The 19,075-nt window shown below is 43.2% G+C and overlaps 1 protein-coding gene across 1 annotated transcript in view; it reads left to right on the top strand.

Annotated features, from left to right (window-relative positions):
• ATP8A2 (ATPase phospholipid transporting 8A2) overlaps positions 1-19,075 on the top strand; it is a 1,156,459-nt gene that overhangs the window by 421,430 nt on the left and 715,954 nt on the right. The window contains exons 22-24 of the mRNA XM_075337374.1: positions 3,931-4,070; positions 7,563-7,701; positions 11,209-11,273. Of these exons, the coding sequence (XP_075193489.1) occupies positions 3,931-4,070; positions 7,563-7,701; positions 11,209-11,273 (344 nt within the window). The remainder of the gene's footprint in view (positions 1-3,930; positions 4,071-7,562; positions 7,702-11,208; positions 11,274-19,075) is intronic.

The raw sequence follows: 19,075 nt of genomic DNA on the forward strand, positions 1-19,075 counted from the left end.
AATTAACATCATGTTGCTTTGTTACCACTTTTATTAGATACAGTTGCTGGATAAATTAACAACATGTTGCTTTGTTACCACTATTATTAGATACAGGGGCTGGATAAATTAACATCATGTTGCTTTGTTACCACTATTATTAGATACAGGGGCTGGATAAATTAACATCATGTTGCTTTGTTACCACTATTATTAGATACAGTTGCTGGATAAATTAACAACATGTTGCTTTGTTACCACTGTTATTAGATACAGGGGCTGGATAAATTAACAACATGTTGCTTTGTTACCACTGTTATTAGATACAGGGGCTGGATAAATTAACATCATGCTGCTTTGTTACCACTATTATTAGATACAGGGGCTGGATAAATTAACATCATGTTGCTTTGTTACCACTATTATTAGATACAGTTGCTGGATAAATTAACAACATGTTGCTTTGTTACCACTGTTATTAGATACAGGGGCTGGATAAATTAACAACATGTTGCTTTGTTACCACTGTTATTAGATACAGGGGCTGGATAAATTAACAACATGTTGCTTTGTTACCACTGTTATTAGATACAGTGGCTAGATAAATTAACATCATGCTGCTTTGTTACCACTGTTATTAGATACAGTGGCTGGATAAATTAACATCATGCTGCTTTGTTACCACTATTATTAGATACAGTGGCTGGATAAATTAACATCATGCTGCTTTGTTACCACTGTTATTAGATACAGTGGCTGGATAAATTAACATCATGCTGCTTTGTTACCACTATTATTAGACACATTGCATATACTAGACACAGAAAATATAGTTTGTTGGAAAAATATTCCACTTCCATCACTCAGTAACAGGGACATCTCCTTTTCACAAACGGTGACCCTACAATTGTCACAAATTCAAGGATGCCAGATATTTTCACACAAAACCAGGTTTTCAGCCGCAGGCTACACTGGCGATGAGTTTACAGTCTTGAGAACTGCTAAACTGTTAATCTCTTCTCAGCTGAATTTTTTTATGTTTCATCTTTTTATTGAAAATGTGCCACTAAAAACAAGTTTACAAACCAAAGTCAGGCCCACATGTACTCAGCTGAATTTTTTTCACCTTTTACTTATTAACATATTTGCCCGATTCTATCTATCTATCTACATGGAAGGTCCAGTGACTCCCAAGCTTCAGCTTCCTTGCCAGTTTGGCCCCCACTAACGGCAGATTTTGAGTCCCAGAGGAAGGAAAGCAGCTGTAGAACATCACTACTCCAATGCTTCACTGTAGACATGACTGAGCCACTGTCATGCTTCACTGTAGGCATCACAGAGCCACCGCCATGCTTTACTGTAGGCGTCATTGAACCACTAACATGTTTTACTGTAGGCATCACATAGCCACCGCCATGCTTTACTGTAGACATCACTGAGCCACCGCCATATTTTACTGCAGGCATCACAGAGGCACCCTCATGCTTCACTGTAGGCATCACCAAGCCAACGCCATGCTTCACTATTGGCATCACCGAACCACCGCCATGCTCCACTGTAGGAATCACCTAGCCACTGCCATGCTTCACTGTAGACATCACCAAGCCACCCCTATGCTTCACTCTAGACATCACCAAGCCCCCACCATGCTTCACTGTAGGCATCACTAAGCCCCCGCCAAGCTCCACCGTAGGCATCACCTAGCCACCGCCATGCTTCACTGTAGGCATCACTAAGCCCCCGCCATGCTCCACTGTAGGCATCACCTAGCCACCGCCATGCTTCACTGTAGGCATCACCGACCCACCACCGTGCTTCACTGTAGGCATCACCAAGCCACTGCCATGCTTCACTGTAGGCATCATCGAGCCACTGCCATGCTTAACTGTGGGCCTCACCGAGCCACTATCTTGCTTTACTGTAGGCATCACAGAGCCACTGCCATACTTCACTGGTGGATATACTGATGGAGAGGGGTTATCTCCGAAACGCGTAGAATAAACCACCCTGCATTGCTCTTATTTGGAATTAACTCTTTATTGGCACAGCAGCGCGGACATTTTTCCACTTTTTATCCTTGTTTTTTTCATACTTCACTGTAGGCACAATGTTCTTTTCAGCATATGGTTCATTTTATCTCCCCCAGACATATTGCTGATCATAGACTATAAAAGTTTCTGTTTTGTATCACTACTCTACAGAAGAGAATTCTCAAACCTCTGTGGCTTATTTATAAGATTTGTAGCATATTGGAGCCTACTTTTCTTGTTCTTTTGAGGATTATATCTTGAAGTTTGAGCCTGGAATCCTGGAAGTGTTTAATATGTGCCTCACTACTCAATGGGAAACCTCAGTGCCTTGTGCCACCAAATCTTGCTCCAAGTCACTCAAGGGTTTTTGGAGGAAGCCACCTATCTCCTCAGGACTCTGGTGGGAGGTGGCGATGGCTTCCTATTTCTTCCACATAGAAGTAGTGTAGCCAATAACTTCTATATCTTTGAATTTGGGAGCTCTACTTCCAACTGTATCTCCAGGAACATTGAATCCCTTTGCTATCCTTTTGTATCCTTTTCCTTGTTTATGCAAGGAACCACTCTCTTGATGTAGCCATATATCTAACATACATTCAAAATTCACAGTAAACAAACCCTGAACCAATCCAGGTATTGGATGTGTTTTACCTGAAGAACACCTGATAGAAATAATTAAACCACTGATTAAAGAAAAAGACTGATGGCACATCCTACCTTTCTAATGTGAACAGGTGCAAACTGAACACGAAACATAGTAACAAAAAGGAGACAGTTGCACTCTGTAATGCTAAGATATGTGGAACAATGAATATGGGAATATAGACATGCATTACTGCTATGACAAACATGGAAAAATTGAGATACTTAGCACACAAAAATGGCCAGTTTTATGTGAGCCCAACAGCAAGGCGACCTATAGAGATGCATTACTGCTATGGAAAACATGGAAGCATTTAGATACTTAGCACACAAAAATGGCCAGTTTTATGTGAGCCCAACAGTCAATGGCAAGGTGACCTGGACATGCATTACTGCTATTAAAGAGATGGAAAAATTGAGATACTTAGCACACAAAAATGGCGAGTTTTATGTGAGACCAACAGCTCATGGCAAGGAGACCTGACATGCATTACTGCTATAAAAAATTGAAATAGCACACAAAAATGGCCAGGTTTATGTGAGCCCAACAGCTAACGGCAAGACAACCTTGACATGCATTACTGCTGTGAAAAACATGAAAAAATGTAAATACTAAGTACACAAAAATGGCCACTTTTATGTGAGACCAACAGTCCATGGCAAGGCGACCTGGCATGCATTACTGCTATGAAAAATATGGAAAAATTGAGATACTTAGCACACAAAAATGGCTAGTTTTATGTGAGGCCATCAGCTAATGGCAAGGCCACCTTGACATGCATTACTGATATGAAATAATTTAGATACTTAGCACAGAAATATGGCCAGTTTAATGTGAGCCCAACAGCCAATGATAAGGCCTTGCTGCTGGCTGTTGGGCTCACATAAAACTGGCCATTTTTGTGTGCTAAGTATCTTAATTTTTCCATGTTTTTCATAGCAGTAATGCATTTCTATATTCCCATATTTATTGTTCCACATTACTTAGCACTACAGAGTGCAACTGTCTCCTTTTTGAAACTACTGATTAGTTACATCTTATTTGCTTGAGTCAAATGCTTGCTCTTATGAGGGACTAGTCATGGAAAATGAATAATCCTGACACTCCAGTAATCAATAAACTTGTCATTTTGTGATGGATTTGGAGAAACTAATTGTTATATTAGTAGGGTTGAGTTATTGACATTGTTCTTGATTGGTTTATTGCAATAGATTTTTGATTATTCTATCTATCTATATATCTAGTATATTAGTTGTATTTGTTTGTTCCTTTTCTTAGGCTTGAGAACATTGTGCATTGCATACGTAGATCTTGATGAATCTGAGTACAAGGAATGGCTGATGGTCCATAATGAAGCCAGCGTGGTTCTGAAGGACAGAGTGCAGAAACTTGAGGAGTGTTATGAGCTTATTGAAAAGGTGAGTAGTGCATAGTCAGACGGCCTTTGACTTTCCAGCTGTTTCTGTACCACAACTCCCGAGATCCGAGATCTTCCAACCACATATGGCAAAGGTGGGGTTTCCCTGTTGTTACTTTTGCAGGGAGTTTCGCGAGGATATGGCAGTATTACTTTATTACCAATGACAACCTTTATTCTGGAAGGTTTCACAATATTGTCTCTATTCTGAACATTGTTTTTGTTCCCCGGAATACTTGCACTTTGGGCTCTAAGACCCTTCGATCCCTTCAGATATTTTCTTACAGTGACTGTCGGCACAAAGAGAGATTAGGGCCGCTTGGGAGAAACATGCAGCAAGCCATGACATCACCATGAACTTGATAGTACGGCTCAGTGTGACACCACAACCCTTTATTACCCTGTTGTAATTATTGCAAAAAGAAAAACATCAAATCTGTACGCTATCATGTGTTCCCTGAAGCATTGGGTTTAGCGGCGAAGACCTTGAGGCTTTCCTGAAAATATGAAACCAATTAATATCCTGTATGAAGATCCTTCTAAATAGTCCTGGATAGCTGATTGTCAGAAGGGCAGAGCTAAGGAGAAATGGAGGGGATTATAGACGGAAAAGAGGGCTTGTAGCCAGGGTTATTAATACTGCAATTGAAGCTAAATTAGTAACAGAATTGCCAGAAAACGGCCACATCGTCACTAACCTAAATGTGCCGTTATTAGGCTGCAAGTCCTTGTCTCGGAGCTAGAAGACAATTCCAATCTAATATTAGTAATTTGGGAATTAGTTATTTGGAATAAACTCAACAGAAATATTAAGGCTGCGTGCCCACGATCAGGGTTCGAAGCGTTTTGGACACAACGTGTTATCGCTGTGTTGTACAGTACAAGCACAGTGGATGGGGTTTCAAGAAATCCCATTGCCACTGTGTGCGTAGAACCTGCAGCAAAAACTGACCTTCAGTGCGGCTTCTCAAGATGCAGCATGTCAATTTATTGCTGCGGAGCCATGAGTGTCCTCTGTAGGGAGAACAGAGAGAAAGTCCGTACCTTCCCGAACCCTGATCATGGGCATGGGCAACTGCGGCCTCCTGTGGACAGCACTCATGGCCCCGCAGGTCCAAGATGCAACTTGGTGGCGTCGGACTCTGTTCACACTACAGAATCTGACAAGTAACCTGAAGCTTCAGAGTTGTTCAGCCAGGGCTGGGTATTGGCTGATTTATGTTCACTGGTCTTCAGCCCTGCAGGAGTTAATTCCTGCAGACTGGTGAACAGGAACTAGGAGCTCAGGTTGCTAATTGCCATGTGCAGCTGTTTCCTTCCTATTTAAGGTACGAGATTCTTCTAGTATGTGTCGATAATAGCTTCGGCATAGCTCCAGCGATTCCGGTCTTAGTGGTGATCCTATTTATGGTGATCTGTAGTTGTGATTTTGAGTGGTATGCAAGTTTCCCTGTTGTGTGTTTATTTCCTTCCCTTTTCTTTATTCTACTGTACACATATTGTCTCTCCTTTGTGTGTGAGTTCAGTGTGTACGAGTTTTCGTTCTCCCTTGTCCGTGTCATTTCTGTGGGGTTTTGTTACTATGTTTCTGGCCAGCCCCAAGGATGAAGGAGAGGGGGAGTAAGATCAGGCTTGGACAGGAGTCAGGGTCATGCTGGGGGCTTAGACCTGGCTACCATCAAGCCTACTTCTGAGATAAGGGACATCACCGGGTCTCGAGTCTGAGGGCTAGCCTAGGAAGCCCTGTTCAGTCATTACATACCCTGTGACAGCTAGCACATGGACATGCCGCCACCTGATAATGCCTGTTTTTTTATTTATTCATAAATATTATAGAAAGAGTATCAGAGGAACAACACATTGTTGATTTCTGACTAAATCTGCTAAAAAATTATTATTTCAAGTGGAATTACATATATAATAAAACTTGCAGGTCCTCTTTAATGGGTTTTCTTTGAGTAAAAGATAATTGGACTGTCTTTCTAAATGGGATTCTGAACCTGCAGGATTCTCACCGATTATCAGAATGAAGCAATGATATGCTACAGCAGGAACCATGTCCCTTTTATTGCTCATGTATGCACCATGGCAGTCTATTTAAAGGGAAGTGATCATCATAAAATCTGTATTAATCTAGAAAGTATAAATATTGCAGTATTCACACTGACCACTGGGGCTTTTTTAGACTCTCACTTCCTGCTGTTACAGGAAACAACACATGTACATAGTCACAATGGTCAGACTCCGACCTTCTATTTTGTATTGAAGTATCTAATGAAGTCATTGTGAAGGGAGGCAGGTCAGCTGTGACACCTATTGTGATTGGTGAATCCTGTTTTATCAGCTATCTATAGAGATGTTACCTGACATTGTAATCCTGTCTTAATGATAAGGAATATCCAATACTAATACCCCAGAATGAGTTCTTACAAAAACCAAAGCTAAATCCACTATTTTCACAATAAGAATCTTTAATAATAAAATAAATAAAAAATACCCCATAAATTACACAAAAGACAATAAAATCATAAAAAGAGGCATGGAGAGCAGGTCATACTCCAAAAGGAAGTTACATAAATGACTTATAAGGCCCCAGATAAATCAATCGGGGGAGATATCAATTTATATAAATTTCCAATTGACCCAATCATAAATGTATATATTTATAATATTATAATGCTCGTGTAAGTGGGCAAGTCACTGATGCCTAGTGCAGATACACATAATAAATATATCAAAAACATTGGTGTAATACCCAATATTATTAAATGCAAAGTGCTGTGGGTAATATACAATATACAAGTTTTATATGCACAAAAGCATCTAGATTTAGTTATAAAAAAACCCACATACAAAAACATCTCAAACACTAGGATATCCACAGACCTGATGACATTTTCAACCTGAGTATGATCTTGCACCCCAACGCGTGTTTTACAAACGCTTCCTCAGGGAGTGACCTTAATGATAATGAACCTACTGAAAACTCTCCCTAAAAGGACAGAAAGTATGAGTCTAAAAAAAAACAGTTGCTTTTTCAAAATTCAAGCTAACTTTTTTTTTCCTAAAGATTGCGATATGAAAAATAAAAATTGCCAAAAATACATGTAACGCAAAAATATTATTTAAACAATAGGTCATTTTCTAATGATGGATTTCCCATCTTGAGATTGAAGGGGCCTTAAATTGGTATTGAACTAATGATCACTTAAAGGGGTTTTCCACGGTATAAAATTCCATTCAGATGTGTTCCTGATAGAAATGGATAACTTACCAATACACTTGTATTAAGGAAAGTTCGACCCATGTCCTGATTTCACTGTTTCCCCCATAGTTCCACTTTTGGTTTACGCCTGGCACAGAGGAGCGCTCCCTGCTTTGGCTATCACTTTAATTACATCATTTCAATGCCAAGATTCTAGTTTCTCAGTTTATCAGCATAACCCAACAAGCAGGATATTGATATTGTTTTTCTACATTTTTATTTTAACAGAATTTGATGCTTCTTGGGGCCACAGCGATTGAGGATCAGCTGCAAGGTGGAGTCCCGGAAACAATATCCACATTGATGAAAGCAGAAATAAAAATCTGGGTTTTAACTGGAGACAAACAAGAAACTGCCATCAACATAGGTATTCATCACTGCTAACCATAGATGAGCAGTTCAATTTGCGGGCCCTTTCTCCGGCGTCCAGTTCGTCCTTCCATGGCAGCAGGTCTTCACTTCTGTGGCGGGCATACTTGGCCAGGCATTATAATAATAATAATAATAATAATAATTTTTGTTTATATAGCTCCAACATATTCCACAGCACTTTACAATTCAGAGGGGACATGTACAGACAACATGAGACATTACAGAATAACAAAATTCAGATACCAGGAGGAGTGAAGGCCCTGCTCGTAAGCTTACAGTCTATGAGGAAATAGGTGAGGCACAAAAGGTGAATGAGGGGGAGAAAAGCTTGTCATATATGGTCCAGCCATCGATTTAATAGGGGATTCAAAACCGGCTGCATGGATCGGTCACGAGCCAGAATTTATACAGGTACAGAGGGTAAAAATGTAGATGAAGAGGAAGGAACCAGAAGGACAAAGGGACAAGAATTGGAAGTAAATTTTTTGTTATGAAGGGCAGAAAGGGACTAGATTAGATCAGGGCAGTGAGGTGACAGGCTAGTCTAAAGAAATGCGTTTTTAGAGCCTGCTTAAAGGTATGGATCTTGGGAATTAATCTATATTGTTCTTGGCAGTGTGTTCCAGAGCATTGGCGCACCTCGTGAGAAATCTTGAAGACGGGAGTGGGAGGTTCAAATTGTTAAGGATGTCAGTCTTAGGTCATTATCAGAGCGGAGGGCATGGTGGGGTGATAGACAGAGATGAGGGAGGTGATGTAGGGCGGTGCAGAACTGTGGGGCGCTTTGTGGATCAGAATGATAAGTTTATATTGGACTCTGTAGTGCAATGACTGGCACAGAACAGAGGCATCAGTGAAGTGGTTGGAGAGGAAAATGATCCTGGCTGTGTCATTCAGGATTTATTGGAGAGGGGAGAGCTTAGTAACAGGGAGACCAATTAGTAAAGAATTACAATAATCCAGGTGAGAATGAATGAGAGCGACAGTAAAGGGTGCTTTACACGCTGCGACATCGCTAACGATATATCGTCGGGGTCACGGTGTTTGTGACGCACATCCGGCGTCGTTAGCGACATCGCAGCGTATGACAGGTAGGAGCGACAATCAACGATAGAAAAAACGTCAAAAATCGTTGATCGTTGCTCCTTTTCATAATATCGTTGGTGGTGCAGGCCACTGGTTGTTTGTCGTTCCTGCGGCATCACACATCGCTATGTGTGACACCGCAGGAACAATGAACATCTCCTTACCTGCGTCCACCGGCAATGCAGAAGGAAGGAGGTGGATGGCATGTTCCAGCCGCTCATCTCCTACCCTCCTCTTCTATTGGGTGGCTGTTTTGTGACGCCGCTGTGACATCGCTGTGACGCCGAATACACCTCCCCTTTGAAGGAGGGATTGTTCGGCGGTCACAGCAACATCGCTGAACAGGTATGTGCGTGTGACGCTGCCATAGTGATATTGTTCGCTACGGCAGCCATTACCAAATGTCGCACGAACGACGTGGGCGGGTGCTATCGCTTGCAACATCGCTAGCGATGTCGCAGCGTGTAAAGCACCCTTAATAGTTTTTGCAGTCAATGGTAAGAAAAGGTAGAATTCTAGAGATGTTTTTGAGGGGGAGATGACATTAGCGAGTGAACGAATGTGGGGAGCGAAGGAGAGATCAGAGTCAAATATAACCCCAAGACAGCGGGCGTGCTGCTGGGGAGTAATGATAGCATCACAAACAGAAGAGGAAACATAAGAAGTTCAGTTTTAGATAGAGGGAGGACATGATGTTGGAGACAGCGGACAGACAATTGCTAGTATTTTGTAATCATGCAGGGGTGATGTCAGGAGAAGATATGTACATTGTCATCAGCATAGAGATGGTACTGGAAACCAAATCTGCTGATTGTTTGTCCAATAGGGGCCGTGTATAGAGAGAAAAGGAGGGGGCCGAGGACTGAACCCTGAGGAACCCCGACCGTAAGGGGAAGAGGAGATGACGAGGAGCCGGCAAAAGATACAATGAAGGAGCAGTCAGAGAGATAGGAGGAGAACCAAGAGAGAACAGTGGCTTTCAGCCCAATAGAGCGGAGAATAGTCAGGAGGAGCTGGTGATCCACGGTATCAAATGCTGCAGAGAGATCCAGGAGAATCTTGGCGCCTCTTGTGCGTACTAGGCCTTGTCATGGTGTATGTTGTAATGTCATGACGTCACGGAGCCTTGTAAGATCCAGAGGCACATTAGGCCAAAGGTGCTGGGCACAGAAGTAATGACCGTCTGCCAACGAGGATCAGACTGGATACAATACCAGGGCAGCCAAATTGAATATCACATTTCTACTTCTAGCTTAATATAAAGTACAGGAAATAAAAAAAGAACTCTCAAAAACCCATAAAAATGATTTGGGCGAATCATAGACTGTCAGGAGTTTTGGTTGATATCCACTCCCTATACTTCATATTTACTGACCTGGTTTTCTACTGTATATCCAGCATAGGCTGTTTTTACACTGCTTTTTGCATCGTCTGATTGCTGTTTTTACTGTTGGCTTAATCATCAAATGTAAATGTATGCATTACTGAACCTATGATGAGTGTTTTATTGGTCTCTATCAGGCCGATATTTGCCATAGTTCAATCTGCTGTGCTATTCTATACCAAGGACTCCAGTAAAAAAGAATACTTAAAAGAGAACCTCTCATGTAAGCAACCACTATTAACCTGCAGATATGTGGTTAATCTGCAGGTTAATAGCATTCTAAAGCACCACTGCCAGTAGAAAATTAAGTTTATTCCTCCCGGCAGCCACAGGCTTTCAGTCATAGGGGGTGCGATCGGCAAGGGGTCATTCACTGCTCAATACATAATGAGTGGTAGGTGTAATCACACCCCGGCACTGACTGGCAACTGGCTCAGCATTGCCGAGGGTGCGGTTACAGCTGACACTCACTATTTCAGTGGTGACTGAAGCCGTGTCAGCCGCACCCCTGTGACTGAAAGCCTGAGTCTGTTGGGAGGAAATACGTTTTCTTCCTCTCGGCAGCGGAGCTCTCAGTGTGCTTCAGAACACTATTAACCTAGATTACCCATGCAGGTTATTGCCTTTTTTTACACCACAGTTTCCTTTTAACAGCATTTATTACCTGTGAACAGCAAAGGTGATAAATGTATGCAAGCTGAGAGGTCCGCTTAACGCGATTTTACACTGATCCCAAGAACAGGAGGCGCAATGAAAAATTAGTGATGATGGACGACCCCATCTCCTATAAAAAGTGAGCAGAGCAGTGGTTACGTATGCTCAACTGATCACAAACTTTGGGTCCCCATTCTTGTTATCTGTGGTGGTCCCATCAGTCAGACCAATAACTATCATATATTTTATTTATGCAAGAAATGTGCCACATGTCAATTTAGGCTGAAAAGAAACACAATCTCTACAATGTACTACAATGTATAAGTCATTTAATTGGTTCTGCTTTTCTGCTGACGGTTGATGCTTTGTATTTGGCAGGATACTCGTGCAGGCTAGTCTCGCAAACAATGTCCCTTATTTTGGTCAATGAAGACTCTCTGGATGTGAGTACCTTTCATTCTTTTTTTATAATAGAAAACAGAAAAGTCATCTCACCCCCTTTATATGTAGTCCACCTTCCTGATATGAGGATTCCACACGGATCTGGCTGGAGCTGCTTCGGCAATATGGGAAGAAGGGTTTTGATCCAGTGTATTGATGTCAGAGTCCAATATGCTGAAACTTAACATTTATTTAGTATTAAAAATACAAAGATGGTGGAAAAGTGGAATTAATCGCAAAGGCACTGCACTAAATGTAGCAGTAGGTGCAGACCTAGGCATTTCAACTCTGTCTGAATCATGGTCTCATCTCTCTACTGCTTTGGCTCTACAGTACTGCTCTCCAGTGCTGCTCTCCAGTGCTGCTCTCCAGTGCCCTGGCTCTACAGTGCTGCTCTCCAGTGCTCTGGCTCTCCAGCGCTGATCTCCAGTGCTCTGGCTCTCCAGTGCTGCTCTCCAGTGCTCTGGCTCTCCAGCGCTGATCTCCAGTGCTCTGGCTCTCCAGCGCTGATCTCCAGTGCTCTCGCTCTCCAGTGCTGCTCTCCAGTGCCTCGCTCTCCAGTGCTCTCGCTCTCCAGTGCTGCTCCGCAGTGCTCTGGCTGTCCTGTGTTGCTCTCCAGTGCTCTGCCTCTCCAGTGCTGCTGTCCAGTGCTCTGGCTCTCCAGTGCTCTGGCTCTCCAGTGCTGCTCTCCAGTGCTCTGGATCTCCAGCGCTGATCTCCAGTGCTCTGGCTCTCCAGTGCTGCTGTCCAGTGCTCTGGCTCTCCAGTGCTCTGGCTCTCCAGTGCTGCTCTTCAGTGCTCTGGCTCTCCAGTGCTCTGGCTCTCCAGTGCTGCTCTTCAGTGCTCTGGCTCTCCAGTGCTCTGGCTCTCCAATGCTGTTCTCCAGTGCTCTGGCTCTCCAGTGCTGCTCTCCAGTGCTCTGGATCTCCAGCGCTGATCTCCAGTGCTGTGGTTCTCCAGTGCTCTGGCTCTCCAGTGTTGCTCTCCAGTGCTGCTCTCCAGTGCTCTGGATCTCCAATGCTGCTCTCCAGTGATATGGCTTTACAGTACTCTGGATCTCCAGCATTGCTTTCAAGTGCTCTGGCACTGCAGTAAGTAGGATATAAGCTGTCCATCAATGATCTCTCGTGCTCTGGCTCTCTAGCTGTGCTCTCCAGTGCTCTGGGTCTCCAGTGCTCTGGCTCTCCAACACTGCTCTCCAGTGCTCTGGCTCTCCAGCGCTGATCTCCAGTGCTCTGGCTCTCCAGTGCTGCTCTCCAGTGCTCTGGCTCTCCAGCGCTGATCTCCAGTGCTCTGGCTCTCCAGCGCTGATCTCCAGTGCTCTCGCTCTCCAGTGCTGCTCTCCAGTGCCTCGCTCTCCAGTGCTCTCGCTCTCCAGTGCTGCTCCGCAGTGCTCTGGCTGTCCTGTGTTGCTCTCCAGTGCTCTGCCTCTCCAGTGCTGCTGTCCAGTGCTCTGGCTCTCCAGTGCTCTGGCTCTCCAGTGCTCTGGCTCTCCAGTGCTGCTCTCCAGTGCTCTGGATCTCCAGCGCTGATCTCCAGTGCTCTGGCTCCAGTGCTCTGGCTCTCCAGTGCTGCTGTCCAGTGCTCTGGCTCTCCAGTGCTCTGGCTCTCCAGTGCTGCTCTTCAGTGCTCTGGCTCTCCAGTGCTCTGGCTCTCCAGTGCTGCTCTTCAGTGCTCTGGCTCTCCAGTGCTCTGGCTCTCCAATGCTGTTCTCCAGTGCTCTGGCTCTCCAGTGCTGCTCTCCAGTGCTCTGGATCTCCAGCGCTGATCTCCAGTGCTGTGGTTCTCCAGTGCTCTGGCTCTCCAGTGTTGCTCTCCAGTGCTGCTCTCCAGTGCTCTGGATCTCCAATGCTGCTCTCCAGTGATATGGCTTTACAGTACTCTGGATCTCCAGCATTGCTTTCAAGTGCTCTGGCACTGCAGTAAGTAGGATATAAGCTGTCCATCAATGATCTCTCGTGCTCTGGCTCTCTAGCTGTGCTCTCCAGTGCTCTGGGTCTCCAGTGCTCTGGCTCTCCAACACTGCTCTCCAGTGCTCTGGCTCTCCAACACTGCTCTCCAGTGCTCTGGCTTTCCAGCACTGCTCTCCAGTGCTCTGGTTCTCCAGTGCTCGGGCTCTCCAGCACTGCTCTCCAGTGCTCTGGCTTTCCAACACTGCTCTCCAGTGCTCTGGCTTTCTAGCACTGCTCTCCAGTGCTCTGGCTCTCTAGCACTGCTCTCCAGTGCCCTGTATCTGCAGCACTGCTCTACAGTGCTGTGCCTATACAATACTCTGGATCTCCAGCGTTGCTCTGCAGCGTTCTGGTACCGCAGTAGCAAGATATAACCTTCTTAGCATGTTCAGGTGAGACAGATATAGTCTCAGTAAAACATGCTGAACCAGGCTGCAGCTGTGAACTTCTCTGTGGGCATTTGTTTTTTCCCCTCTATGGCTCAGCCGCATTTTGTGTAGTAGGTATCATAGAGGAGAAAAAGCAAACACCCCCAGAAAAGCTCTATGGTATACGTCCAGTTGCTGAAAGTAAAATTTGCAGTTTGTGCACTCTTTATTGCTGTGGTGAATAACTGGAGGGGCACAGAAATGAAGAAAACAAAACTATTCCAAAATCTTCATTTGGAGGAGGTACTCAGTTTAAATTAAAAAGCCCAGTAAAATATAATCTTTAATTCTACAGATTAAATTCAAGCTTGCAAGTTAATAAATTGTAAACTTACTGTTATCAGTGCTTCGATGCCCTGCACATCTTGACCACTAATAGTTAATTTGTACACATGGGGATCTGATATTTGCAACTATAGCATGTTATTCTGTCCTAGGCGGCCAGTGATTTATGACACTTCTGCGTAAATTTACATTTTTGGACAGAAAATAATTGAAAGTGCTTTGCAGATTTTATACAAATATTTTTATACCCATATAGGAATGTTCATTTGAAAGTTAATGAGATTTTGAGCACATTTTGATTCTAAGTTCAAATTATATTTTCTTAAAGTCTCCATAAATCTTCTTAGAAATAAATTGGGTCTCGTTCGACCAAACGCTAGCCAACTTTTTGTAAGGAATCACTTGCCATATTTTGTGGTATTTCATTGATTGTGATACTGTGGATGAATGGCGCATTCACAGGGCTGGTGTAAGTAATGTATGTGTCCGTTGCTTGGAGAGATGTAGTATATCGGCTGCTTATTTCTCTTAGGCAAATAAAAAATATCATTTAAATAGAAAAATGAAAAAGTAAGAAATCGAATTAACAATTTCCCTTTAACACTAGAAGTCCCAGAAACTTCGAGCTCCCCCTAAAGTCCCGAAAGAGGGTCATTTGACCCTTCGTCCAAACTGAATATAACTAACTAGAAACTAAATGTCTCAACTTAATGGAAAACAATAACCTCCTGTGGTGCGACAGTAATTGCCTTAATTACAGAACAAAAGACAGTGATTATAGGATGTTAGCTAAAATCCTTCAGGTCATTCGACCCGTCTCTGGGTTCCAAAGGCAGAAATGTTAAATGACCCCTCTCTGGGACTTCTAGTGTTAAAGGCGAATTCGGTAAAGGCGAATTCGGGTTTCAGTACCTGAGATTTCTAACGATTCCTGGGACATTTTCTAATTGTTTGTATTATTTCTATGTTTAGCGTTTATGCCCACTAAACTGCACAAGAAGCAAAAGAAAAAATCAGACGTGTTCCCAGGATCAATGTACCATCCCAACATCTAGTACTCATAACCTGTAATATTATATTCATCAAGAAAGGCATCCAGGTCCTCATTGTACTTTTATTGTAAATCAACCATTACAACATTATATGGCAGAAAGTTCCATAATCGAAACTATATTACTCCGATTTCCACTGCACCAGGGCAATCGGGAAGATTCTGATAAAGTGCTGGGATTGTCGCCTATAACGGATGCGACAATCCTGGGTGACTGCAGGTTGCTATTTTTAGGCTGGGGGGCTGCCCAATAAGCAAGGTCCTTCTCAGACTGAGAATAGCAGCTCCTAGCTGTCGGGCTTTATCTTGGCTGGGTATCAAAATTGGAGAGGGGACTGCACGTCAGTTTTTTAAATTAGTTATTAAAATAATGTAAAAAAAAAGACGCTTGCAGTTTCTCTTTATTTTGATACACATTCAATATAAGCGCATGGCTGGGAGCTGCAGACTGTAGTCGTATGCTTTATCTGTGCTGGCTATCATAATATGGGGGACACTACACCAAATATTTTATTTATTTTTACTGTACGATAGACCCGCAGACAGCGCCTGTGATTGGAAGCGTCAGACATGCTGTCACTCGGGGGGCGCCTCTGACTGCAACCAATCACAGACACCAATGGGTAGGGAAAGCAGTAAATATGCAATGAGCCTAATGCTTGGCCCCAGAAGGGAATGAATGACCTGAGAGCAGTGTACAGCCGCGACGGAGCCTTGGTAAGTTTAGCGCACTTGCTTCTATATCCCTATTCCTTCTACCAACATTTTTCAGCACTGGATTCTGGTAACCCTTAGCCTTATATGGGGACCGGCATCTGGCCAGGAACCGGGTTTCAAAATCCAGATAAAACGGACCTGCTAGTCCCGGATATCTGTGAGTCCACCCATCACTACTTTTTAAGCATTTTTTTTGCTGGCATTGGCTCACTCTATCCCACCCATTCACCACCCACTTTGGCAGATCTGGCCAGGAATAATGAAAAAATGCCAAAAGTCACAAACTTTTTTAAAGTGTTTTAATCCAGAAATCTGGTAACAACACATTGGTGAATCACAGCCTTAGTACCTCTTAGACCTGTTGTTTTAAAATGGACACGTTTGATAGAGCTTCCTGAAATAATTCATGGAATGTAGTCACTTCCTGCTCTATAAAATCCAACATGAAAGAGTCGGCTTACAAAGTCCTCATGTGCTTGGTACATGATCCCTGTACATATAGCATGTATGGTCTCGGGATACTTTGCTAATTATTTTCGGGAATATGCTTCTAAAGGTGATATGTTGCATGTGTAGTGGACTTGCCCTCAGTTCTCTTAGTCTCGTGTATATATGGTAAATTGGCTTGAGACATGTTTCGTTCTCCCCCGATAAGTGATCCCTGGAAAGCCCTGTTACACCGCAAATCTTTCACACTCACCTTTGTCAGAACAAACTTCTTCTTAGGAGCAAAATAGACAATAGCTTATGATTGGAAAAAAGGACACATGCCATTCCCTGGACTTTCTATCCCTAATAGATAATTGTATGACTAATGAACAACTCACTATTGTCTTAAAGGGAATCTGTCATCAGTTTTTGCTATGTAAGTGGAAGACAGCATGCTGCAAGTGTTAACACAGAAGATTCAGGGATACCTGTCTTGTCAGGGACTGATCTGTTGTTTATTTGCTATGATTGTTTAAGCAGCAGAACCCTTATCATTGCTCAAGCTACAATGTCATGTGCACCACACTCCTCTGATTGACACCTCACTATCTCTATAGAGAGCCTGGTGTGGGCAGGAGCATGTTGTGAATACATTTGAATTAGATTCCAGTTTGGGGCTCCCTTTTGTGGTCAGTGCTGGTAATGCAGTTAACTTGCAGAGTGGGAACTGGACAGCTGAGTAGGATTTGCTATCAGGCCATTTGGTTTAGGCCTATATAACTATGTAGCTTCCTTTTGTTCCTTGCCAGTGCTCAATTGTATTTCCTGTGTTCTAAGGACTTCCTGAAACCAGCCCTGTTCTCTGTGTCTCCCAGAACTCCTCTCAGATAAGGTGGTCTTGTACCTTTGCTTATGGTTTTTCACTTTCTTGTGATTTTGCCTGTGTGGAGTTCCTGGTGGAATTGGATTATTCCCTGCTGGGAGTATCTGTGTACCTTGCTCCATGTTCTGTTATGTGTTTTGTTTTGTCATTCTTGGTACAATATTCAGTCCCCTCTCTATATCAATGTTTTTCTTGGATCCCAGTGACACCAGAGTACTGATATAGCAGGGGAGAGCTTGTTTAGGCTCAGTATTTTTCCATGTCAGGGGTTCTGGTATTTATTAGGGTTTTAACGGTTGCAGTCAGTGCCCTTTCCTATGCAGATAGTTTTGGGCCTCATCTTTGCTGACTCTGTTCTCTAGCTACGTATTGTGTTTTCCTATATCACCGTAACCTTTACATGTGGGGGGATATCTATATCTTTGGGGACTACTCCAAGGCAGTTAGCTTTTCTACATCTGTTAGAGTGTTTAGTTCTCTGGCTGTGTCGAGACGACTAGGTCATCGTAGGCTCGTTCCATGGCTACGTCTAGTTGTGTGTCAGTATTAGGTCTGCAGTCCGTTAAGGTTCCAGCCACTCTGGTTATTTTCTGGGTTTCCGAGTTATTGCTCTTTTTCTGATCCTCCTCGGTCACTGGATCAAAAAAGGAGCAGCTCTCTCAGCTTTAAAAATTCTGATTGTGTCAGAACAGCTGCACCCAGTAATCTAAGTGATACATCTTTGGATTCAGTGTCTCTTTCCCTTCATCATGCTGCTCTCAGATGAGGTAGCAAAAATCTGATGGCTGATTCCCTTTAAATGACATTCAGGCTAAATTCTTCAGGATTTGGGACCAGTGTATAACACATGCACATCCACATATACCAAACACCAATCTTAATTTTGGTTAATCATACATGATATCCTCATCAATTTCTGATCCTTACCTATCCATTGTCTGTGTGACCCTCATACTACATCCTTCTGCCATCCTCTCCCCCTCCTATTTTTTGATTTGTACTGTTTGTTTTATTTTCTTCCTTTGTTCAGTATTATATGAATTGATATCTTTGCCTTTATCATTATTATTGTTTTTTATTTTTTTTTCTAAGGTTAAAATTTAAAATTTAATATTATATCCAAAAGAAAATTTGGACACCACAATGTTTCAGCAAGTGAAGAAAAAGGAACCAGCTTCCGGGAACAATTTTAGTAAAATCCGCTTCTTAATTAGATTCTTTAAAATCATAGAAAATAGTGAATCTCACAAGAAAAAGACAGGACTCACAACCAGCACTGGACACCAGATGCGTTTCGATCAGAAACTGATCTTAGACTTGGTGAATATCATGATTTCTATGATTTTAAAGAATCCAATAAAGAAGCGGATTTTACTGAAATTTTTCCCGAAAGCTTGTTCCTTTTTCTTCATTTGTTGATACATACACTGATAACAGCAGCGGGATCTTGCGCTGTGGTTAGCTGGACTATTTCTATTAGGGTACGCTCACACGAGTGTGAAAATCGGACGAGTGCAATGCGAGAAAATCTCGCATTGCACTCGGACCAATGTTGGGCAATAAGGGCGAGCAGTTGGGCAGCTTTTATCGCATCCAGATTCTGGATGCGAGAAAAGCGGCAGAATGCTGTGATTTTCTGCTACAGCCGTATCCCTCGCACCCATTCAAGTGAATGGATGCGAGAGATACATCGGACTGCACTCGGGTGTTATCCCAGTGCTGTGCGATATACGCACAGGCTGACAGTGGAGGAGATGGGGGGATTAACCCCTCCCTCTCCTCCGCAGCGCCCGTCCTCAACTTCACAGCTGTGACCCAATCGCAAGATTGGGTTACAGTTGCATGACAGTCGGCTCACGCTCACATAAGAGCCTGAGGCGGGGGTCATTAGCATATCGCATCTGATGCTCTCGCGTCGGATGCCATACGCTCGTGTGAGTCCAGCCTTATACAAAATAATGTTTACAAAATATGGCCTTAATTCTGATTGTGTCAGAACGGCTGCAGCAATCTAAGTGATACATTGGATTCAGGACCTCTTTCCCTACAGTATGTTGCT

The sequence above is a fragment of the Anomaloglossus baeobatrachus genome, chromosome 2 (genome assembly GCF_048569485.1).
Source record: "Anomaloglossus baeobatrachus isolate aAnoBae1 chromosome 2, aAnoBae1.hap1, whole genome shotgun sequence".
Lineage (NCBI taxonomy): Eukaryota > Metazoa > Chordata > Amphibia > Anura > Aromobatidae > Anomaloglossus > Anomaloglossus baeobatrachus.